Below are 25,678 nucleotides of genomic sequence, written 5' to 3'. Positions count from 1 at the left end.
TAATGGTGCACTCAATGGTTATCTATAAGTACTCTTTCCTTTTCTGGTTCTCACACAAGGTCTAACATGAGCAGCTATAGCAGGCAAGGTGGATGGTGTTGAAATTCTGAAAAGAGATGGTCAGATGTCCTTCTGTTATGAAAGGTCTTGTTTCCCAAACGTCATGCTATACCCATTCACCATGGGTTTTAGCAGACTGGGCAGGCTGGTTGTCATCTATATTGCAATTAATTGCAGAGTAGTGGAGGAGAGAGGCACAATACTAACAGTAAAATCATACTCCATGATTCGCACAACACTAGATTAGATTAGATTTCCTACAGTGTGGAAACCGGCCCTTCGACCCAACAAGTCCACACCGACCCTCCAAAGAGTAACCCACCCAGACTCATCCACTTAACATTTTGGGCAATTTAGCATGGCCAATTCACATGACCTGCACATTCTTTGGAATATGGGAGGAAACCAGAGCAGCTAGAGAAACCCATGCAGAAACGGGGAGAATGTACAAACTCCACACATACAGTCACCTCGAGGCTGGGATTGAACACAGGTCCCTGGCGCTGTGAGGCAATAGTGCTAACCACTGAATCACCGTGCCACTCCACTTATCCAGAACCCAAGGATTCCTGGAAGATTAAAATCAGTGCATTCACTATCTTTGTAGCTAATTCCTTTAATATCTTAGGATGCATTAAATCGGGTCCAAGGACCTTATCAGTCTTTAATCCAATTAGTTTTTCTAGCAATTATTCTCTAGTGATAGTTATTGAATTTATTTCCTCTCCTCCTTTGGACCTTTGATTACTTAGTACTTTTGAAAGGCTATTAATATTTTCCATCATGAAGGCTGATACAAAGTATTTAATCAACTTCTCTGTCATTTCTTGGTTCCCTATTATATTTCCCCAAGTTCATTCTATAATGGGTCTATGGACAATTTGGCTTTCGTCTTCCTTTTTAAATATTTAAAGAAGCCCTTGCAGTCCAACAAGATATTGTTTGTGAGTTTAGATTCAAAATTTCTTTCTTTTTTTTTGGTTGACTATTGTTGGACTTTAAAACTTAATATTTCCATATGTGCAGAGATACAGGTCACAGATCCATCATCAGCGTGAGAGGAAGTCAAATACATTCAGTACCTTAGGGCCTCTGTTCAGCCAGCTCAATGATCTGCCAGAGGTCAATCACTGGCCATTTGAGACAATCTGCAAGCTATTTTCAACCAAGGAGCTCAGAGACACGCTGACAGTTGCCTGGGTTTCCATTGCAGCATTTTGCTTTTTCATACAATTGTAATAACTGGATTTGAAGTTGACACCTTACTCATTAGATGATATATATGATGTCAATCTCCATATGTCACTGGATGTAACTGAACTGCTTCTATGCACTGGAAAGACTAGCTCCATACTCTGTATCAAAACTTGGACAAAGATGAAGGAGATGTGATAGAGGTTTTGAAAATTATGAATGGTCTGGATAGCATAGGTAGTGATATACTGTTCAGGCTTGTAAAAAGAACAAGAATGAAATGGCATTGAGTTAAAGTGATTTGCAAACTAAACAGGGGTAATATGAGAAATAAAATCACTCAGTAAGCAGTTAGGCCATGGAATGCACTTCCTGGAGGTGTGATGAAGGCAGATTCATTGAGGCATTCAGGAGGGTGTGTGATGATTATTTGGATAAAAATAACATGTAAGGAATGGGGAAAGTGAAAGAGATTGGCATAGGTAATGGGGTCCACTTGAAGAACTGAAGATATGAAGGGTCAAATGGCCTCCTTTTGCAACATGATTTTTCTGTGATCACACGAAGCCATGACACATTAGCTTTCAAGCAAGCTTTCCATTGCAGCACTGCACCATTGGTTTATCGCACTTACTAGTCTTCTTCACAGGCTTGGCCTTACAAGGTCCCCATCTAACTTTTCTATTTCAAAGTATCCCTTCCACCCTGCAACCCCCCCAAAATAAAACAAATGTTGCCTATTCCTTCACTATGTGTGGTTGCTGTCCACTAGTGGTTAGTGCACCCGACTGTGAGGATCTCATTTTAACCAAGAGGCAAAATTACACATGGTGCCAATCTTTGCACTGATACCTATAACGGTAGTGGTGATTGACTCTGATACACAGCAATCTTCCTTAATCTCCTTCTGTTCCTACTTTGGAAGGTCAAGACATTCATTTGTCCTTTCCTCGAACTTCTGAGGCTAAAAGACATTTATCTTGTCCCTGTGGATCTGCAAAGATAAAGTTAGAAGACCTTGGGGGAAACACATGTTGTAACTGTAGAAAGATATGTGAGAGAAAGCCTTATGGAGGTCAGAAGCGAAGATGGCTTTGGAAGATAAAGGAGCAGAAATCGTTGTGGATCTGTAAGAAGGTAGCTGCGATCATTCACTTCTGGTGAACATGATCACTACTCAGTTCCTGGTCACAGCATTTTCCATTTATTCCCACGTTCTCCACCATAACATCAGGAACAGCTCTGCCACTTTAAAAAAAAGTGATCTCATGAAGGTGTTGACACCTTCCACACCCCAGTCAAGTCTGCTGCTTGTTTGTACTGTAATCTTCCTTGAAAAAGAAAGAGTGGTGAATATGTGTAAGTGTAGTTACAAGTGTGTTTGCAGGATACCTCACCTGGTTAAAGAGTTGTTACATGTGCTTAAAATGTGTGAGAGTCTGTGTATAATTAGGTGGTGAATGAAGTGAGGTGAGATTGTGATGTCAGTGGTGGTTATCGGGCAGTGTGTTTGTCATCTTGTTTACTCATGTGAAGGTACAAGAAAATGCATCTAATCAATACTTGAACCCTAAACTTACAGTTGCTAGTTTTAACACCTGTAGGCATATTTAAATTGTGATGTTTATGAATTAGCCCAAACTGTGTGCTAGAAGTATGATTACAACATAGTCGGTTACAATTGCCTCCATTGGTAAGCGGTTAGGAGTTGGGGTGAAATTAAGATCTAGGGTTCAGTGCGTGTGCGTACTCCACCTCAGTCCTACTCTTCCAGTCTTTGACGCAAATCAATATATCTCCACAATGATATCAGTAAACTAACACACACATATATTGCTTTCAAGTTGGGGATATTGTCCTCTTGAAACCAACTCACTGAACCATGCATGCACATTCAATGACAACATGTATGTCACAGACACTGAGCCAAAAACATGAGTTACTAGGAGAGTTAGTGAATCGTTTGATTAAAAAAAAGCTGAGATTTTCAGATGTAAGTTAAATAAGGAGATGGAAATTGAGAGAGAGAGGCTAAGGGAAGAAATTCCAGAATGTTAGGTCTAGATATCTGAAGGCATGGCTGCAACACTGGGTGAAAAGAATGGGCATGTATAAAAGGCAGAAGTTGGAGAAATGCTAAGGGCTGCATTTGAAGGGCTGCATAGCTGCATAGCATGTCTACCAAGGCATTGAAGAGATTTAAATCGAAGACCATAAGACTATGAGATGTAGAAGCTGAAATAGACCGTTCAGCCCATCGAGGTAAAAACAATGACTGCAGATGCTGGAAACCAGATTCTGGATTAGTGGTGCTGGAAGAGCACAGCAGTTCAGGCAGCACCCAATCCATTCAGCTCATCGAGTCTGCTTCACTATTCAATTAGATCATAACTGATCTGATCAGCTTCAACTTCACTTTCTTCTCTACTCCCCATTCCTTTTTTCATTAAAAGCTTGGCTATTTCAGCTTTGTATTTACTTAATGACCCAGCCTCTACATCCTTCTGTGGTAATAAATTCCACAGATTCAGTACTCTCCAAGAGAAGAAATTCCACCTCATTTTGTCTTTAATTGGTAGCCCCTTATTGTAACATTATCCTAGACTTTCCCACAAAAGGAAATAAATTACATGCAACTACCTGTCATGTTCCTTAAGAACCCTATACGCTTCAATAAAGTCACCTTTCATTCTTTTAAACCTATGAATAAAGGCTCAGCTTACTCAACATCTTCTCATAATGTAATCCCTTCATCTTCTGGATCAGCTGAGTGAAACTTCTCTCGAATGTCTTTAATTCCAGTATGTCTTTCCTTAGGTAAAGGGGTCCAAAGCTGATCACAGTATTCCAGCTGTAGTCTACCTTGATAGCTTTAGCAATTCCATTCTCCATTCCCTTCGAAACAAAGACATAAGTTAACATGAAGACCAATATTTGAAAATGGAGTCACTGGGGGATTGCAGACAAACACAGTTCATTACGATAAAAGCAGTCGATGAACAGATTTGATGCAGGTTGGGATAGAAGAACAGAAATATGTACAAGTGCACATTTGTGAAGGAAGGAGGATGGGATGCCACAGATTGGAATAGTGGAAGTAGCTGAAACAGATGGGTCAAGGATGCAGCAATTTTAGGCAATGTTATGCCAATGGAAGTCTTCATGATTGAGAGAATACAAAGCTTGAAATGCAGCTCCAAATTCAAGCGATGTTAATTTTTATTTTCAAATGCCCTACATGTAATTTGGGTTTAATTCCATCTAGAGTAAAGGGAACAAGGAATAGATTAGGTTTTATTTATCTTGTTTGAAAAATATTGTTATTTTGATAATGTTTAAAATATTTGTTGTGATGTGATTTTCTCCAATCATCATGAAAGTACTAGACCAAATAGTTTCTTGAATACTTTCCATTGTTTATAGAGGCTTATAAAATCATGAGGGGCATGGATAGGGTGAATAGCCAAGATCTTTTTCCCAGGGTAGGGGAGTCCAAAACGAGAGAGCATAGGTTTAAGGTGAGAGGGGAAAGATCTAAAAGGGACTGAAGGCCAACACAGAGGGTGATGCATGTATGGAACAGGCTGCCAGAGGAATTAGTAGACACGGATACAATTACGCCATTTAAAGAGCATTAGGATGGGTACAGGAATAGGAAGGGTTTAGAGTGACATGGGCCAAATGCTAGCATGTGGTTCTAGATCTGTTTAGGATATCTGGTCAGCATGGATGGTTGAACTGAAGGATCTTTTCTGCACTGTATAACTCTATGACTCTATGCATGTTGTGGTTTTAACTATTGATAATTTAGCCCAATTTACTGGAATTAATTTATTTCTCATCCACTTATAACTTTCTTTACTTAAATTTAAGATCTAAGCCATGACGTCTGCTTCTCCTTCAAGTCTAAAGTTAAATTCAGCCATTCAATGGTCATCATTGGTAATACATCTGTGGGTCTAATTCACTCTCAATCTCAGCATTGTCACACATGCAAATATAAATCATACATTCCCTCACTCACTCACACACCCTCACATTCACTCTAACACTCTCAGTTATTCAACTTTCTCATAACACATGTACTCACTCTCTTACCCATATAAGAAATAGGAGCAAGAGTAGACTATTTTGTCACTAAAGCCTTCTTACCTATTCAATAAGATTATTGACCTAATAACACCTTACCTTTTGTTCTATAACCCCTTAACTCCCAGTAGATTAGTATTCTCTATGGCCCAACAGCCCTTATGGCTTGATATCTCAGAGATTAACAACACTTTGAAAAATAAAATCCCTCCTGATTTCCATTGTGAATGTGAAACCTCTTATGTTAAGACTTTGTCTTTGTTCTAAATTCCCCAACGAAGGGAAACATCCTCTCAGGATCTCCCCTGTCAAACTCTCTCAGAAAGTGCAGTTTCCAATACGAAACAAATTATCATTCTTCTAAACTTCACTGAGTACAGCCCAAGGCTGGGGCTGTTTTCCCTGGAGCGTTGGAGGCTGAGGGGTGACCTTATAGAGGTTTACAAAATTATGAAGGGCATGGTTAGGATAAATAGACAAAGTCTTTTCCCTGGGGTCGAGGAGTCCAGGACTAGAGGGCATAGGTTTAGGATGAGAGCGGAAAGATATAAAAAGATCTACGAGGCAACTTTTTCACACAGAGGGTGGTACGTTTATGGAATGAGCTGCCAGAGGAAGTGGCGGAGGCTGGTACAATTGCAACATTTAAGAGGCATCTGGATGGGTATATGAATAGGGAGGGTTTGGAGGGATATGGGCCGGGTGCTGGCAGGTGGGACTAGATTGTGTTGGGATATCTGGTAGGCATGAACCAGTTGGACCAAAGGGTCTGTTTCCATGTTGTACATCCCTATGATTATGACTCTGTAACAGTTCAATTTTCTATATAAGACACCCCTTCCTCCCAGGAACGGTTAACTGCCTGCAGTGTGAACATATCCTTCCTTACATAAGGAGACAAACATTGCACATGGTACTCTAGGTGCAAGCTCACAAAACTATACACATTTGTAGCAAGATATACTTATTTCTATACTGCAGGCCTATTGCAATAAAGGCTAATATTGTATTTGGCTTCTGAATTACTTGCATGTTCACCTCTTTTGACACCCAGGTCTTCCTGTACTATAGCATTTCTTCATTTAAATAGTATCTTACTTTTCTTTCTTCCTTCCAAAGTGGTAAAGCTCAAATTTTCCTACAGTCTACTCCAATTGCAAATGTTTTCCCTGCTCTCTTACCCTATCTAAATTTATTCACAGATTATTTGTAAAACTGCTTTCTTAGTTATCTTGTATCATCAGCAATTTTTTTTACGATATTCTTGGTCCCATCATCTACATAATTAAACGTAATTGTGAACAATTGCAGCTGGGCCAGTCAGGAAGACTTTGGTTGACCAAAATAACCAGGAGATTAGAACCTCCTCAGTTAAGGATTGAATCCAGTGTGTCTACTGTGCACTAGTAGATAGAGGGTGACTTGGTGGCAGGACCCGGCTTCTGTGCAGTTATTTCAGTGGCAACAGGAGAAAACAGGTTGGGATTGAAGAACATTCGCTTGCGACCATCATCTTAGAGTTGGGGCAAGCATTTCTGACATTTCTAAAACTTTCGACACTCCATTGATTGACAGTTTTGTTTTGTTTACTGTTAGTTGACCAATCACCTGTTCATGGAGAAAGTGAGGACTGCAGATGCTGGAGATCAGAGCTGAAAATGTGTTGCTGGAAAAACGCAGCAGGTCAGGCAGCATCCAAGGAATGGAAGAATCGACTTTTCAGGCATAAGCCCTTCTTCAGGAACGTCGATTCTCCCGTTCCTTGGATGCTGCCTGACCTCCTGCAGCACATTTCCAGCAATCACCTGTTCATGTTAATATTTTAGCCTACACCATGAATTCTTGTTTGGTTTAGTAACTTTTTGTGTGTTATCTCATTGACTGTCTTCTGTAAATTCAAACATAAAAAGCTAATGGTTGCCTTTTATCTGCCTTGTTTGTTATATTCTGACAGAATTCTAATAAATTTGCTCTGTTGTGGATTATGTCCAGAAGACTCCACCTCAAAACAGTGCACTATTATTGACATATCTCATCAAGACCCTTTATAATCACAGAGAGACTTTCTTACACTTATACTCTAAAACTTCCATTCAAGACTAACATACCATTTGCCTTTGTAATGACTTGCTCTACCCACTTGTTGACTTTTTTTGACTTGTGCACAAGGATAAGTCCTCTCTCTCTCTCTCCCTCTCTCTCTCTCACTCACTTACACAGTCTGTTTGATATGCTCTGTCTATCTGTATATCTCACACACTCTCTCTATTGTATACTGTCACACTTTCTCTCTCCCTCACACTCTCTCTCAGATGTACACTGTCTCTCTCATACTCACACACTCTCTCTGATGTACAGTGTCTTTCACTCACACACTCTCTCAGATGTACACTGTCTCTCTCTCTCACCCACACACTCTCTCTAATACACACTCTCTCTCTCTCTCTCTCTCTCACTCTCACATCACAGGGATTGAGTATAGAAGCAAAGAGGTTCTTCTGCAGCTGTACAGGGTCCTGGTGAGACCACACCTGGAGTACTGTGTGCAGTTCTGGTCTTCAAATTTGAGGAAAGACATTCTGGCTATTGAGGGAGTGCAGCGTAGGTTCACGAGGTTAATTCCTGGAATGGCGGGATTACCTTACACTGAAAGACTGAAGCGACTGGGCTTGTATACCCTTGAGTTTAGAAGACTGAGAGGGGAACTGATTGAGACATATAAGATTATTAAAGGATTGGACACTCTGGAGGCAGGAAACATGTTTCCGCTGATGGGTGAGTGCCGAACCAGAGGGCACAGCTTAAAAATACGGAGTAGACCATTTAGGACAGAGATGAGGAGAAACTTCTTCACCCAGAGAGTGGTGGCTGTGTGGAATGCTCTGCCCCAGAGGGCAGTGGAGGCCCAGTCTCTGGATTCATTTAAGAAAGAGTTGGATAGAGCTCTCAAGGATAGTGGAATCAAGGGTTATGGAGATAAGGCAGGAACAGGATACTGATTAAGGATGATCAGCCATGATCATATTGAATGGTGGTGCAGGACCGAAAGGCAGAATGGCCTACTCCGGCACCTATTGTCTATTGTCTATTGACATCCAAACATGACTGAATACCAAGATTTATGTTTCTCTCTCAGCAACACATCTCATGAGGTATCACTCTATCAGTCCTAGTCTGGATAATCCTTCCACTCCAGAGTAATGGGTGAAAATGTAATCTTCTGACTGTGATGTAGAAGTGTCACCCACTGATTTACATACAAAGAAACAGCATTTACAAATATGAATGAGAAGCAGAAGTAGGTTCCCGCACAAGCCTGCTCTCCCACTGCGTAAAGTCATGGTTTCTCAGACTGTGGCCTCAACTCCATTCCTTCAGTTACTTTTTGTAGTGATTGGGACCAGATGGACCCTGTTAACCACAAGGTTCTTGATTGGGGTTGTGAATCTGGGCCAGTCAGGAAAGCCTTGGCTGACCAAGACAACCAGGAGATTAGAATCTCTTCAGTTGACGATTGACTCCAGTGAGTGTACTGTGCACCAGTATATAAAAGGTGACATGGTGGCACGACCTGTCCTCTGCGCAGTTATTTCAGTGGCAATGGGAGAAAACAAGATGTGTCTGAAGAACATTCACTTGCAACCGTTGTCTTAGAGTTGTGATAAGCATTTCTGGCATCATGCCTCTATTTGGGAAGATTTGACCCTGCTGTCAAAGACTGGGCCCAGTATGTTGAGAGAATAAATCGTTTTTTTCTGGGCAAATGATATTGGGCGGAATGAAAAGCAACAAGTAATCCTTCTGACTGCATGTGAACCTGCAACATTTTTGGTTATCAGGGGCCTAACTTTCCCGGAGGCACCAGGCAATAATACCTTCAAGAGTTGACAGAGTTGGTTAAGGAATATTACAACCCCAAACCACCTCTAATCCTGAGACACTGTTGGTTTTATTCAGCATTTAGAGAACAGAGGGATTCTGTTTCAGGATTTTTGACAAGGTTACGACGAATGACAGAGGCATGGATTTTGGGTTAACCCTGAATGAGACGCTGAGAGACCGTTTGGTATGTGGGATTAATGACATAACCACGTAAAACCTCCTATGAGCTGAGGCCCAACTGGACTTCTAGTAGGCACTGCAGCTGGCCTTGTCATTACAAAATGCGGCAAGTGGAACATGGAAACTACAGCGCATCCCATTGGAAGTGCTCATCTTCATCTGTCAAACTGAGCTTGGAGAACACCACGTGAGTGTAGGCAATTGCAGAGCCCCATGTAGGATATGTCCTGAACAGAGGGACCATAGACCAATCCACAGCAAAACGCACAACAAAGCTGAGTCTCGGCCAAGTGACTAATCAGATCTTCAGGATCTGGGCCGGCAAGTCATTGTAGTTGCTATCTATATGCAAGGCAGCAAAGGAGTCCTACAAGGCCTGATTTGAGTAAGAAAACTCGTAGGCTGGTACCCAGAAGAGTGCACAGACTGGAAAGTTCCCCTACATGTGGGTTGGAACAATTTACTTGCTTAGTAACATGCAAGTTGGAGCTAATTAAAATTCATGTTTGGTTAAATGGTCACCCAGTTCCCACGGAGGTTGATACTCATGCAACTGTATCTGTGGTTGAAGAATCTGCCTTTAACAAGATTCACTTGGGACTGCAAACTTTGGACTTGTGTAAGACCTCAGCCAGACTGAGAATGTCCACTGGGAAATCCTTGCAACTTAAGGGTACGGCTTCAGTTCCGTTCTCCTATGAGAAGCAGTTGGTGCAGTTATCACTGATGGTAGTATAAGGCTCGGGCCTAACCCAATTGGGACGGAATTGATTGAGATAGATTCACCTGGATTGGCTCACCATTTTTCGATTGGGAAATGGCTGCCTCAGTGAAGTCTTATTGAAATACCTAGGAGGTTTTCAAGAAAGGCTTGGGACTATTAAAGGTGACCAGGACCTAATTCCAGGATTTTGCAAGGCCTACCTGGTGCCACTCGCCTTGCAGGCAAGAGTAGCGGCAGTAATCAGGAGGCTGGAGACTGAAGGGATTATCAAACCCGTGCAGTCTGCAGAACGGGCAGCACTGGTTGTACCAATTGTGAAGCCTAATGGTTCGGTTTACCTTTGTGGGGATTTTAAGCAAACAGTAAACTGCTTCTTGCAGCTGGATAAATAACCAGTCCCTCACTTCGAGGACTTGTTTGCAAAGTTGGCAGGGGGACTGTCCTTTATGAAGCTGGATATGAGCCACACCTATCTGCAATTGCAACTGGATGAGGAGTCCCAAAGGTACACTGCAATTAATACCCATGAGGACTCATATCAGTATACAAGACTGCCATTTGGGGTATCATCAGTCTGCACCCATTCCCAGCGGACCATGGAGAACATGTTAAAAGAACTACTTCACGTTGCCATTTATCTGGATGTGCATACTAATAACAGGGAAGATCAATAAAGAGCACTTTGGAGAACTTGGACACAGTGCTTAAATGTTTCTCCCAGGTGGACATACACCTTGGAGGGGAAAAATGTTATGTTCCAGGTGCCCCAAGTGACCTATTTAGGTTACAAAACCAGGTTACACCAGTTGGAAGAGAAAATGAAGCTGATCAAAGGAGCCCTGGTTCCCATGTCTGCCCTGGAGCTTAAGTCTTTCCTTGGGTTAGTGAATGCTTATGGAAAACTTATACATGACCTGGCCTCCCGCTTGGCGTGCTTACACCTGCTATTGAAAAAGGGTCAGTCTTGGAAATGGTCATGAAGCCAAGAAGCAGCCTTTAGGGAAATGATAAAGCAACTATTGTCCACAAAGTGCTGGCCCACTACAATCCAAAGCGAGAGGTGGTGCTGACATGTGATGCCAAACCCCCACCCCCGTATGGTATCAGGGTAGTATTGGCTCACTGGTGGCCCAATGGAAAGGAAATTCTGATTGCATATGCTTCCGGACTTTGGCTGATGCTGAACACAAGTATGCCCAAATAGAGAAGGGAGCTTTGGAGTGAAGAAGTTCCACCAGTACCAGTAGCTACACAAACTCCTGTTAGGAGTACTGAAGGGAGACAAGGCAGTGCCACCCATAGCTTCCAGTAGAATTCAGCGTTGGGCCCTTATTCTCAGTATGTTCAAGTTAGAACACCACCCAGGAAGCCAAGTGGCTAATGTGGATGTCTTCATCTGCCTCCGTGGCAGATCCTCCACTGGTGGTGCCTCCTTTGGAAGCGTCCGTTTTGGTTTTAAACTTTCTGAGCACCTTTCCAGTCAATATCTGACAATGGACAAGAAAAGGTCCTGTCCTAGCAAAACTGAAACAGCTGATGGTAATGGGGCAAACAGAAGGGCCATCACAACCAGGATTGAAACCTTTCTGGACCTGGCAAGACCAGATCACCACCGAGGATGTCATCTTACTATGGGGAGCAAGGGTGATTGTCCCTGAGTAAAGGTTGCCACCAGATACTGGCTGAACCCCACCAGGGCCATCCAAGGGTTTCCAAGGTGAAGATGCAGGCAAGAAGTTGTGTGTGGTGGCCAGGGTTGGATGCTGACAACATTGCATTAGTGGGGCAGTACCCAGAGTACCAACAAAGGCACAAATTGCCTCCACAGCATCCCCACAGACATGGGAATGGTCGGGGAAACCATGGACTGGTTTGCATACCAGTCCTTTCGTGGGCTCAATGTTCTTGGTTATTCAATGTGGTTGGACGTGCATAAGGTTCATTCAGTAAACTCAAGGATGATGCTTGAGAAACTGCGAGCATCATTCATGACGCATGGACTCCTGTAAGTGTTGGTCATGAATAACAGGACATCATTTACCAGTAGGGAATTCAAGTATTTCCAAAAATCCAATGGTATTCAGTATATAAGGACAGCTCCATACTACCCTTCATCCAATGGTCTAGTGGAAAGAGCAGTCCAAATATTGAAGGCAGGCTTAAAGAAGCAACCAATAGCATCAGTTGAGATCAAACTGTCCCAGTTCCTGTTTGATTATAAGACCATTCCACACACAACAACAGGAGTAACTCCAGCAGAAATGAAGATGGGGAGAAGACTCCGCACCAGGTTAAACCTGATAATTCCAGACCTGGATGGGGGGTGTGAAACAGCAGTAGGAATGCCATTGCTGACTAAATGCTTCCCCTAAGTGAGAGAGACAATTTAATTCAGGGGATGAAGTTTGGTGGTAGAACCATGGAAAGGGCTCTGTATGGGTTCAAGATGAGGTCGATGTGAGGTCGGATACCATGAGTTACTAAGTTTGGGTAGGCAATACAACATTGAACAAACCTGTGGATCACCTGAAAGCTGTTACCTCACAAATGGGACAGGAGCAAAACACACCTGGCCCCTCAGGACAGCCTGAAGGCCCAAGAAAACTGCTCACACTCTATCTAGTGTCCAGGAGATCTCCACATCTGAAATGGATGCAGTCTCAAACTGTTGCCACCAGAAGAAGAGGAGGAGACTGTTCTGAAACATTCTGGACGCAAGAGAAGGGCCATGGACTGGTACACACTGCCCATGTCTGAGTCTGAGTCAGAGGAACCAGAGCTGGGTCGAAAGCATCACAGAAGAAGCTACAAATGAAAGATCCCTGGACTTGGTGGGGATAGCAGAGGGATGTGGTGATTGGGACCAGATTAACTTTATTAACTACGTGGTTGTTGATTGGGTTTGTCATCCTGGACCAATCCGGAAAGCCTTGGCTTAACAATATAACCAGGACATTGGGCATGGGGAGGACTGGGATCCGGAAGGGCCATAGGGGTGAGCTGCCTTGTGGTCGGAAGGTGGATGGGCGGGTAGTCTACTGGGTTGCCAGGGCTGTCTGTGCTCTGTGCACTGTTTTATTGTTCATTTGATTGGACTCTATGAGGTTGTGTTACTGTTTCCTTTTTAATGCAATAAGGTGGGATTTGAGGTGTGTCCTCACTTCCCTAATAATCTGTTGCATTGTGGGGTTTGGGGTTCAGCCTATCTGTTCCTTTCCCCTGTAAATAGCATGTTTTGTTGTGGACTGCTGCTTATTATTTATTGTTAACTGTTTGTATTTTGTACCGTTTCATAAAATTAAGAAAAATATATAACCAGGATATTAGAATTTCCTCAGTTGAAGATTGATTCCAAGCAGGCTGGCCACAGCAAGTGAACTGTGCGCTAGTAAATAAAAGGTGGCTTGGTGACAGGACCCGGCCTCTGTGCAGTTATTTCACCCCTGATAGCCTTGGGCTACTTTGTTAGTCAATAGACTATCTCTGTCGTAAAAACATTTAATAACCTTGCCTCCACCACTCACGAGAGTTTGGAGTTCCAAACCCTCTGAAAAATAATTCTCCTAATCTCCATTTCAAATTGGAGCCCCCTTATATTTATCCTGTCTTCTGGTTCTCTCATTTCTCCCACAAGGAGAATTATTTTTCAAGCATCTACCTTCTCAGCTCCCTCAGGATCCATTTTGTTTCAATAAATTAATCTCTCATTCTTTCAAATTACAATGAAGATGGACTCAAACTGTCAAACCTTTCCTCAGAAGATAAATTATCCTTTCCTCAGGAAAGGATCAAGTATAGTTTTACCACTCTTACTTCCACTTTCTGTTCATCCTTACTTCATAACTTCTTGTGATTTTGCCTTTGAATATATTGTCACTTGTCCTTTCCAGTTTCCCTATCCTTTTCTGAAAACGTTATGTCCTGGAAGTTTTGGCTGCCATTTATAGGTAGTAGCCAAGTTCCTATTATAGCAATACATCATATTGTTTAAGTGGAATATGTGCTACATTTTCAAAAAACTTTGCTGATTACATTTGCGTACAGCATTGACAGAGGGATATGTACTATATGCAGGCAGATGAAATTAGTTTAGAATAGAATCATGTTCAGCACAGACTTGGCAGGCCAAAGGGCCTGTTCCTGTGCTGTACAGTTCAGAAAAAAAAATCTCTTTTCATTGATCTGAATATTCCTCTATCCGTTTTCTACTTGTTGAGGACTGGGAAAGGAGTATATTAGATTTATTATTCTGTGAAATAGAGGAAAATTACATGCAAGTTGTCTTACAGGAAAATTACAAAAAGGTTTTTGCACAAGAATTAATGGAAAGTCTATAGCAAGATTAGTCATATTAAGCAATTACTGATGGTGAATATCATGTGTAAGAATGTGGTTATGAATCCATTTCATGTCACAGCAAATCATTTCCTCATGTCTTCGGTGCAAACATGAAAGCACAACTTTCCGCAGCCTTCCGACTATGAAAGACAGTACTGCTGTAATAAGTGAATGCATTTATGATTGATATCACCAACTCTGCTGATGGCCAAGGAGGCATGTGTTGTCACAAGTACCACACGTAAAGCTATCAATTTCCTTATGTGCTACTTTCAACATTGGTGTCAGTAGACAACCTCCTGCATCCACTGGTCATCATGTTGTTGCGCACTAACCTTTAACAGGTGATGCCATATTCCTCTGACATTAGCTAGAGACTCTCATGTGTAATAATCAACATACTAGATCCTCATATCTTAATTGGAAACATTTGGGAAGTGCAGCTTTGGTTATCCTAGTGGTCATCTGGTTCTGGTTACCTCACTATACAAAAAAGACCTTAGGCTTGCAACTGTCTTCCACTCAATAGATGGACCTAAGTCAATGAAATTGCATTGCTTCATACATGCTAACATGAAGTTTTGCCTTTGTGAAGACTGTTCTTTAATTCTTTCTCTTTGTGTGTATGTTGTGTGAGGGTGAGGGGAATGAATATTGAAGGTGTTGGATGGAGTAGCAAACAAGCAGGATCTGGATTAGTGGTGCTGGAAGAGCACAGCAGTTCAGGCAGCATCCAAGGAGCTTCGAAATCGACGTTTCGGGCAAAAGCCCTTCGTCAGGAATAAAGGCAGTGAGCCTGAAGTGTGGAGAGATAAGCTAGAGGAGGGTGGGGGTGGGGAGAAAGTAGCAAAGAGTACAATGGGTGAGTGGGGGAGGGGATGAAGGTGATAGGTCAGGGAGGAGAGGGTGGAGTGGATAGGTGGAAAAGGAGATAGGCAGGTAGGACAAGTCTGGACAAGTCATGGGGACAGTGCTGAGCTGGAAGTTTGGAACTAGGGTGAGGTGGGGGAAGGGGAAATGAGGAAACAAGCAGGCCATTTTGTCCTCCATGGTGTCAATCTTCTTGAGTTGGAGCTGTGCTTTTCAGGCAGATGGAGTGTATTCCATCACAGTCCTGACTCATGCCTTGTGAGCAATGAACAGGCTTTGGTGAGACGGAAGGTGGGTAACTTGGTACAAAATTCCAAGCCTTTGATCTCTGGTCTTATAGTCACAGTATTTGCATGGTTGGCCCAGTTCAGGTTTTGATCAATGGTAAGCAGAGCTATACCAAGAAAAATGCAGGGTCAAGGCAAATAATAGTGTGGGATCCCACCTCCCCAGGGCAAATCACACCGTGTATCCCTCGCTCCTCTGGGCTGTCTTCTGGTTCCACCCAGGTGCCTATAATCCCAGAGGAGTCATACAGTCAGAGAGCCATATAGCAAGGAGATAGGCCCTTCAACTCAAACTGGTCCATACGATCCAAAATGTCCATCCACGCTAACCCCATTTCCTTGCACTTGGTCCATATCCTTTCAAACCTTTCCTATCCATGTGTTTGTCCAAATGCCTTTTAAATATTATTAATATACTAACCTCAACCACTTTGAGTGGCAGCTTATTCTATATGTGTACCACCCTCTGCATAAAAAAAATTGCCCTCAGGTTTCCATTTACTTTTTCCCCTCTTACCTTGAAATGATTCCCTTTAGTCACCAATTCCCCAACCCTGGGAAAAAAAGACCGAATGCATTCACCCTATCCATGCCTCTCGTGATCTTATATACTTTAAGAAGATCCCCACTTAATCTTCTATGCTCTAAAGAAAAAAAGTTCTAGTTTGTCCAACCTCTCCCTATAACTCACTCCCTTAAGTCCTGGAAACCACCTTGTAAACTTCTCCTGCATTATTTCCAGTTTAATAACATCCTTCCTATAGCAAGGTGATCAAACTGAACACAATACTCCAAGCGCGGCCGCACCAAAATCCTGTACAACTGCAACATAACTTCCCAACATTGGAAGTCAGTGTCCTGGACACCAATGTGTTAAAAGCTTTCTTCACTGCCCTGTCTACCTGTGACTCTACTTTCAGAGAGCCATGTACCAGAACTCCAAGACCCCTCTGTTCCACTACATTCCTTCAGATCCTACAGTTCACCATGAAACTTCTACCTTGATTTGACTTTCCAAAATGCAAGACCTCTCGCTTATCTATATTAAACACCATTTGCCATTTCTTGGCCCACTTCCCCAGGTGATAAAGATCTTGCTACAATTTTCGATAATCTTCCTCACTGCCCAAAATACTGCCTATTTTAGTGTCATCTGCAAACTCACTAATTATGCCTTGTACATTCTCATCCAAATCATTGATACAGATAACAAGCAGCAATGGGCCCAGCAACAACCCTGAGCCTCACTATTGTCACAGGCCTCCAGTCTGACAAGACCCTGCTGCAACCTTTCCCTCTGCTTTCTACAGAACAACTGTGTATCCAATTTGCCAGCTGTCACTGCATTCCATGCGATCTAATCTTCCAAAACAGCTTACACTGTGGAACCTTATCAAAGGCCTTACTGAAATCCATATAGACTATGCCTACCGCCCTGCCGTCATCAACATTCCTGGTCACTTCTACAAAGGATTCTAATAAATTTGTGAGGGATGATGATGTCCCATGCACAAAGCCAAGCTGACTATTCCTAATCAAACCCTGTCTTTCCAAACGCATGTATATCGTATCCCACAGAATCTTCTCAAGTAACTTACTTGCCACAGATGTGAGGTGCACTGTACTTTAATTCCCAAGTTTTTCTTTGCAGCTCTTCTTGAATAAGGACACAACATTTGATAACTTCCACTCGTGGCTAACAATGATGCAAATATATCAGCAAGGAACCCCACAATTGCTTCTCTAGCTTATTGCAACACTCTTGGATATATTTGGTCAGGACCAGCAGATTTATCCACTTCATAGAATCGAATATGTCCAACACCACCTTGAGTGTGATATGGACAGTCCCCAAGACACCACTACTAACTTGCTGAGGATCCCAAGTCTTCATGACTTTCTCAGGGTAAACACAGAGGAGAAATATTCATTGAGGATCTTGCCCATCTCCTATGGTTCCACATATACATGTCCACTGCGGGCCCTTAATAAGCCCTATTCTCTCTCTAGTTATTCATTTTCCTTTAATATATTGAAAAAATCTCATTGGATTCACCCCAATCCTCTCAGCCAAAGCTTTCTGGTACCCCTTTTTTGCCCTCCTGATTTACTTCTTCAATAAACTCCTGTAACCCCTGTATACCTCCAGGGATTCCCTTAATCCCAGCAGCCTCTTCCTGAGCTATGTCTCCTTCTTTTTTCTGGTCAAAGCCTCAACATCTCTTGTCATCCAGGGTTCCCTACTCCTGCCAACCTTGCCCTTCACCTTCATTGGAACATATAGACCTTGAATTCTCACTGTAATACTTCGAAAGGTCTCCCTTGCCAAAGGTGCCTTTGCCTGCAAACAAACTACTCCAATCAAACCCTGCAAGCTCCAGTCCAATTCCATCAAAATCACCTTGCCCCAGTTTAGAACTTGAACCTGTGAACCAGTTTTGACCTTCTTCATAATTATTTTAAAATTCTTCCAACTATGGTCATTGGTCCCAAAGTGCTTCACCACTGTCACCTCAGTCACATGTCATGCCCTATTTCCCAAAAATAGTTAAGTTTTGCCCTGTCCCGATTAGGACCCTCTAGGTACTGCTTGAGGAAGCTTTTCTGAATGCCATAGTAATCCCAGTCTATGTTGGGAAAGTTAACATTACCCACAATGCCAACCCTTTGCTGATGCAAGTCTCCCCAGTCTCCCTGCATATTTGTTCCTCTAATTCCCATTGACTATTTTGGGGCCTTTAGTACAACCAGAGTAACGTCACCATCCCCTTCTTATTACTTACCTCCATCAATATAGCCTCACTGGATGATCTCTCACTCATTTCATCTCTGACTACTACTGTGATACTCCCCTTAATCAAAAATGCAATTCCTCCTACATCTATGTACTGCCTAAAGCAGCTGTGCCCTGCCAGTCCTGTCCCTCCCTTAGCCAGGTTTCTGTAATGGCTTTAATATCCCAATCCCACTTACCTATCCAGCTCTCAGTTCGTCAGCCTTACCTGTCGCCCTCTCGCATTGCAATAGATGTAATTGCATCCAACAGGGCATTCATCGCTCCCTGTCATGTTCCAGCCTGACCTGTCCCTGCAACATGCTATTTCTGATAACTGCATTGCCTTCTAGCCTTACTTATGCCTCCCTGCTGTTGCATCCCATCCTCTGTCAATCTGATTTAAACCCTCCCTTATGGCATTAGCAAATCTGCCTGCCAGGATATTAGTCCCTTTCCAGTTCAGGTGCAACCCATCCCCTTTGAACAGGTCAAATCTGCCCTGGAAAATGTCCCAATAATCTCAGACTCTGAATCCCTGCCCACTGCACCAATTCTTTAGCCACACAATCATCTGTCTCTCAGTACAGGACTGAAGGTCACCCTGAATCGCCCTACTGTAGGGACAGTTCATACACTAATCCCCAGGATGTTGGTCTGGGATTTAGTGGTGGGAAAACCATTTAAAATGAAGGGGTAATGGTTATATTCTTTCATTTTGGGGATGGTCATTGCTTGGTATTTAATTGGCACAAATGCTACTGTAGTGATTGTTATGAGGTCAGCCAAGTGGACCTGCTCAGACCAGTTCCCTGATTGTGACTGTTGTTCTGGTCCAATCAGGGACCCCTGTCTGACGGATGTAAGCAGAAGTGTCAGAGGTACTGTTCACTCTGACAGCTGGCTCTGAAGAAGCCAGACCATTGTCAAGTACTATGCATGTGTAAATAAAGGGTGACTAGGTGACAGGAATTTGGTGCCTGTGGAGTTATTTCAGTTGCATGCCACTTATCAGCCCAAGCCTGACCATTGTCTAAGTCTTGTTGCATGTGCTATAAGATATCCACATTTTGAATGATGCCCAGCTAAAATATATTGATAATACATGAATACAATTAAGATGAAACTTCTTGAGCGTGTTTACTTGCCATCAATGTTTCACAGAAGTACAGCAAGATTCTAAAAACACATCATGTTTGTCCCAAGTGTCAGCTTGATGTTATTCCATGCACATGTGCAATTTGGCCAATGTGATAGTTCTATACGTTTGTCAAACAGTCTACCAAGACTTAGATTGCTTTAGGATCAGATTATTATTCAATTTCTGAAGCTATAAAATCAAGAAGTTCAAAGCCCAATGAGAAAGCCATTTTGAATCATTCATACCAGGTAAACGTTGGGGATACTTTACATTTTCCTACTATGCCAACATGTGCAGTGACATGAATAAAAATGCACGTATAGTTGAACTACAAATTTGCTGGTAAGTTCCCACCTGTTCTGAGGGGTGACCTTACAGAAGTTTATAAAATCATGAGGAGCATAAATAGCATGAATTGCCAAGGTCTTTTCCCCAACATAGGGGAGTCTATAATTAGAGAGCATTCGGTTAAGGTAAGAGGGGAAAGATTTAAGAGGTGCAACTTTTTCAGACAGTGTGGTGCAGATAGAGATCAAGCTTCCAGACAAAGTGGTAGAGAAGGGTACAATTACAATATTTAAGAACAAACAGCAAAGAAAATTTACAGCCCAGGAACAGGCCCTTCAGCCCTCCAAGCCTGAGCCGGTCCAAATCCACTGTCTAAACCTGTTGCCCAATTTCTAAGCATCTGTATCCCTCTGCTCCCCACCTACTGATGCATCTGTCCAGATGCATCTTAAATGAATCTACCGTGCCTGCCTCTACTACCTCTGCTGGCAACGCATTCCAGGCACCTCTGTGTAAAGCACTTGCAGGGTGCATTGCCCTTAATCTTTTCACCTCTCACCTAGAAAAAGTGATCTCTTGTTATTGAATCCTCACCCTGGGAAAAACCTTATCTCTATCTACCCTGTCTATACCCTTCATGATTTTGTAAACTTCAATCAGGTCCCCCCTCAATCTCCTTTTTTCTAATGAAAACAATCCTAACCTACTCAACCTCTCTTCATAGCTAACACCTTCCATACAGGCAACATCCTCATAAACCTTCTCTACACCCTCTCCACAGCGTCCACATCCTTTTGGTATTGTGGCAACCAGAACTGCACGCAGTATTCTAAACGTGGCTGAACCAATGTTTTGTACAATTTTAACATGACCTGCCAGCATTATACTCAATACCCCATACAGTGAAGGCAAACATACTATGTGCCTTCTTGACCACTCTATCCACCTGTGCAGCAACCTTCACGGTACAATGGACCTGCACTCCCAGATCTCTCTGCTCATCAACTTTTCCCAAGGCTTTTCCATTTACTGTATAATTCACTCCAGACTTCCCAAAATGCATCACCTCAGATTTGCCTGGATTGAACTCCATCTGTCACTTCTCCGCCCACCTCTCCGGTCTGTCTATATCCTCCTGTATTCTCTGACAGTCCCTTATGCTTTCTGCTACTCCACCAATCTTCGTGTCATCTGCAAACTTGCTGATCACACCAACAGTGTCCTCTTTCAGATCATTTATGTATATCACAAACAACAGTGGCCCCAGCACTGATCCCCTTGTAACAACAAATTTAAGAGACATTTGAAAAGGAAAGCAATAGGACCAAACATAGGCAAATGGTAATGGTTCAATGGGCTTGTTTCCATGCTGCCTGACTCCAAACCAGGCTGACATCTATACTGCAGTGCCAGGGGGATGTTGCATTGTCTGAAGTGCCAACTTTCAAATGGGATAGTTAATTAGAGACCTATTTGCTTCTTCGAATGAGCATCTGTAAAATACCCCATGTCACTGTTCAACGAATTATCATAGAGTGTTCTATCTGAAGCCCAGAGGTATTCGTATTACTTAACAGGCTCGAATATTTTATATTTAACCAAGTAAAATTCGGCAAAAATTACACTTGCATAGTTTCATAGACCACCAAAAAACGATATCAATTTATTTGATGTGTCTCCAGGGTAGAAATTGGAGACAGGACATGCAGAAATAGGTTGTCAACATGCTGACCATTTGACCGAAGGCGAAAGCTATCGAGTTCTCTGAAGAGCGAAGTGGCGAGGAGTGGAAAGAGAGATCTATCTCGGTGTTGGCAGTTGGATGATGGACGTCACAGAGTGGGGGGAGATCAGCAAAAGCTGACGTGAAGAATGTGTGGCGGAAGACTGACGGATGTAAAACTATAACGTTAGAACTCCAGGCAGAATAAGCTACAATCAGTGCAAGTGTAACTAGCATGGCTAAACAGATAATCTGGTCATAATCGTAGTGCAGTTATGAAATATTGCTCTGCAAAGGTGGCCACATATCGAACATTGCCAAGCGTGGATTGAATTGGTTGTGGAGCATAGTAAAACGAATGAAATATATACAAGCTGTTAATCCTAAAAGGGGATTGAACTGATGGCACTAAACTCTTCAATGAAACAGTTACTCTGATGGAGCAGGCCTCACTTTTATCAAAGTCAATTCTTTGTGACAGCCTTGTAGGTATCAAGACCGCAGTAAACCTTTAACCGGCTGTTTATTCAGCAGGCTCACTGATCCCTTTCCTTTATCAACAATCAAAGCCCTTCACGACATCAGGAAATGGGGAACATTCAGCTTTTTCAATAACTTTTCCTGAAACGCTCCGCTCAGGCGACCATCACTCTTTAAGAGCATGTTCCGCAATTCTCGCAGTGCGGTTAAACTTTAGGGAACCGAATTGGACAATCCTCAGCAAAGTGTGAAGGACAGGAATCCTAATTGTTGAATAAAACTTTACCAGGTCCCCTCCTCCATCAGTAAATCTGCCTGAGATTTAACATTGAGGAAGAAATTGACCAGACTCTGCCACGTAACCACCATGAAGTAAACTCCACAAGGTTGACGTCACCAGGATCTTTTAGAAATGTGGGATTTCCCCAAAAGGTAGGGAATGGTAATAAATAGTGGAGAAGGGCTGGAAAGAGAGCTACACATTTCAGAGCTTTGTGTAAAGTGAGGAGGAGAGCAATTCAACATGAGACCTGCCCAATGTTAGTGATCCTTGCAGCCTGTTATCTCCTGACGTCTCCTTTTAGAGAGAGTTTGGGGGAGTGCTCGTTTCTCATGAGGTTCTGTCTCTTTTCCTGCAGATTCCTGCCAAGTTTTCCTGGTGTTGTTTGCAGGGCTCGCTGCTTTCCCTGTAACGGAGCTCTCAGGAAGGGAGGTGCGTTTGCCTTCAGCAGCTCTGACCTGCTCAACCTGCGTCCCTCTGGCGATGGAAATCCGGAATACAGCGGCTGAGCTCCGGAACATTCAGGTCAGTCAGTGGCTGGAGACAGAGAGCGGGGTCTGCGCTTTGGGAAACTCGTGGTTGCGGAGTAGGGACTGAAACTTGGAGACTCGGTGTCCGGAGCAGGGGGTGAGGGTGTTGGGGGGGAGATGAGACTCAGGGGATTTGGGAACTCGAAGCTTGAATGCTTCACAAAGGAGCAGGACCTGGGTTACACTCATTGTGTGATCTTGTATGACCCTCGTAGCTGTGTGAGTTTTTCTCGCTCTGTGAACAAGACTGGAGCTCGCTGCTGAGCTACGATTTCGACCTGCCACAGATCCGGGCCCAGGACCGATGCTTAAAGATAAATTTCCACAAGGTGAGTGAGAGAGTGAGAGTGGGAGCGGGAGCGGGAGTGTGGCAGTACGAGCACATCTGCCCTGCAGGCCGAGTCGGTCAGGGGCTGTCTGCAGGGATCTGAAGGAGCTCGGGTCGCTGCACTCTCCCGTCTTGTCATCGATTGCATGTGAAAGAGCGAGTTATAATCTCAGATCTCCTCTTCCCAAACACAAGGTCAGGGTTACAGCCCCCTGAATGTCCGGCTGATGTTAGAAATTGGCTGCACCCTCCCCATCCTCCCTTTGTAGCCCTGCTGCCAATAAACCAGTGAATCACCTGAGAACTGTCAAAGGTTTGAAGGTTTGCTCGGGCTCAGCTCCTGCTCAGGGCTAATGAAATGCTGCCTCCTAGAGGTGTCCAGGCGGTAACACTGCAGTAGGAGACAGCACAACAGAGCGGTCAGTAAACAGTGAATCGGGGAAATTGTTCACACGGTGTTAACCAAGAGTGGGATAAACTTCCAACTCACTAAACACAAGGGAAAGCTTCCTTCAGTGCGCCCCGAGTTTCCAAATCACATGGGACATATTTTCGAATCGTCTTTTGTGTGCAGAAGGGTGTCTTACTCGCCCCAGTGGCATGTGAGAAACACCGCCCCCGCTGTACTGTAAGATCCCACGATTCTGTATTTGAAAATAACAAGTCTCTCTGCCATTCCTGCGGAGCGGGTCTGGCCAGGCTAAGCCACAGGAAATGTTCCCCCTTTCTGGTCTTCATAGTCCGCGCTTCCAAGTACACATACAGTAAGAGTTCATCCCAAACTTACTTCTGAAAGCAGAGCAGTTTTAGATTGCACCGTTTTAGACTTAACGACCGACTATCGAAACTGGGCTCTTTCAGACAGCAGATTCGGATTGGAATTGTCTCCGAGCTGACCTTGTTAACGTAAACACTGCTATTGAAACTACCTGTCAGCGAACTGACATTTAGCAATTGTTGGTGAGCAGCTGCTGTTTGCTCCTGGACCCCCTGCAATAGCATCAGATTCGGTTTTATCCCCCTTTGAACCACTGACAGGAGCTGCTTCTCGATTCAAGATGACATTGACCCTTCAAATCTCGGGCCAGTTCTCCACAGCTTCTTGTTTGTAAACACTCCAGCTGGGAGGGAGGAGCCAGTCTTACCAATTGGTACAAATAGCAACGGGCCTCATCGACCAGCCAGGCCCCTGTGGGAATCCCAGGTCCACTACTGGTGACTTCCCATTCATTGCAACGGTCACTGAATATTAATTGGGAAAGTGAATGATCTGTCTTGAATAGTTGTACGAATGTCTTATTCATTTTCTCTGTCTCTATATATATCTTAGAAAACACCGGGTAAGGAGATGCACCAATAAGCTCTATGCTGATGAAGGATATTTAATAACGTAACTCAACAAAATGTAACTTTCACAAGTTATTTATTTAAGAAGGCAAAATAATACAATGCATATACTTGGATAAACTATTTAAGGTATATTTTTTGTATAAATGATTAATAACCATAGTTAGAGAATATGATGGTTAAATGTACAAAACATTCAATATCCTGAAACCTTCTCTTCAGCAAACCTGTCTCGAAGCGATTGCCTCTGGCCTTCAGAAATACAAGCCCTTCTTGTTATTGGTGGAAACATCCATCTCCAGTTCGAATGACCGAGTGACATGGATGAGATCCAGTACCCAGCACCTGGCTGATTTGATCATGAACCAGGTCAGTGTCAACAGAGACAGTTACTAAAGCAACCTCTGACAGTCAGTCGATATTCTCAAAACTGAAATTGCACCTCACTAACTATTCTGTTTCCTTTTATTTCAGTTAAAGTCTGAGTTCGGCATCACTAATCTGCATCAGGCTGAACTGGAAGTTCCAATCTCAGACCTGGCGTCAAACTCAGACTGGAGCACACAGGTGACAGTGCATGTCATCCTTCGGGACTTCACTAAATTTATTGAGGGAACAGCCCGAGCCATTCGCTTTATGAGAACGCAATCAAGAGTGTGATCTAAAGCAGCAAAACCCCCACCGTATGAACGTTATAGTTCAATATAGGATACAAAAGCACATCCACCAAGTGGATGACTGTTGTTCTGTGAAAGAACTAAATAGGTTGTAAAAGTGCATTGCACTATTACCGTTATTTAATATTGACGTTTCCTGTCAACTTAGTGTTTAGATTTTATTATACAATTTCGATTCCATGGTGTGTTTAATGGAAAATTATTATTTTTGTAATATTATTGTGAAAACGTTTGGGCTTTGATACTTAACGTGCAATATAATGACTGAATTTGCATCATGAAATATCACTTATTTGATACAATTGTTACATGTGGAGGAAAACACACTTATGGCTCCAGCTTCATGAAAATGTTTCTCAACTTTTACAAATCAAAACGAAGAAACCTCTCTGTCCAAAACAATAACATTTCCCCTTTTCATATTATTAATATAATTTATGGATTACTAATATATTTATGTTTCTTATAATATTATTATTTACATTAT

The 25,678-nt window shown here is 42.9% G+C and overlaps 1 protein-coding gene across 1 annotated transcript; it reads left to right on the top strand.

Annotated features, from left to right (window-relative positions):
- The first annotated feature begins 2,342 nt into the window (after positions 1-2,342).
- On the top strand, positions 2,343-25,174 carry LOC140480209 (interleukin-6-like). The gene is made up of 6 exons (XM_072574931.1): positions 2,343-2,383; positions 10,851-11,086; positions 22,668-22,834; positions 23,055-23,168; positions 24,737-24,889; positions 24,995-25,174. The coding sequence occupies exons 1-6, from the start codon at positions 2,343-2,345 to the stop codon at positions 25,172-25,174; spliced, it is 891 nt and encodes a 296-aa protein (XP_072431032.1).
- The last annotated feature ends 504 nt before the right edge of the window (positions 25,175-25,678 follow it).

This window comes from Chiloscyllium punctatum, chromosome 8 (genome assembly GCF_047496795.1).
Source record: "Chiloscyllium punctatum isolate Juve2018m chromosome 8, sChiPun1.3, whole genome shotgun sequence".
Classification (NCBI taxonomy): domain Eukaryota; kingdom Metazoa; phylum Chordata; class Chondrichthyes; order Orectolobiformes; family Hemiscylliidae; genus Chiloscyllium; species Chiloscyllium punctatum.
Note: the sequence above shows the minus strand (reverse complement) of the source record. Positions and strands in the feature narration are given on the sequence as shown.

What these genes read in the sequence shown, in the direction of transcription:
- LOC140480209 (XM_072574931.1), top strand. Translation starts at nt 2,343, where the DNA reads ATGGCTTTGGAAGATAAAGGAGCAGAAATCGTTGTGGATCT. An exon ending in GCAGAAATCGTTGTGGATCT is followed by an intron (nt 2,384 to 10,850) that starts GTAAGAAGGTAG and finishes TGTTTCTCCCAG; the next exon opens with GTGGACATACACCTTGGAGG. An exon ending in TGATCATGAACCAGGTCAGT is followed by an intron (nt 24,890 to 24,994) that starts GTCAACAGAGAC and finishes TTTCAGTTAAAG; the next exon opens with TCTGAGTTCGGCATCACTAA.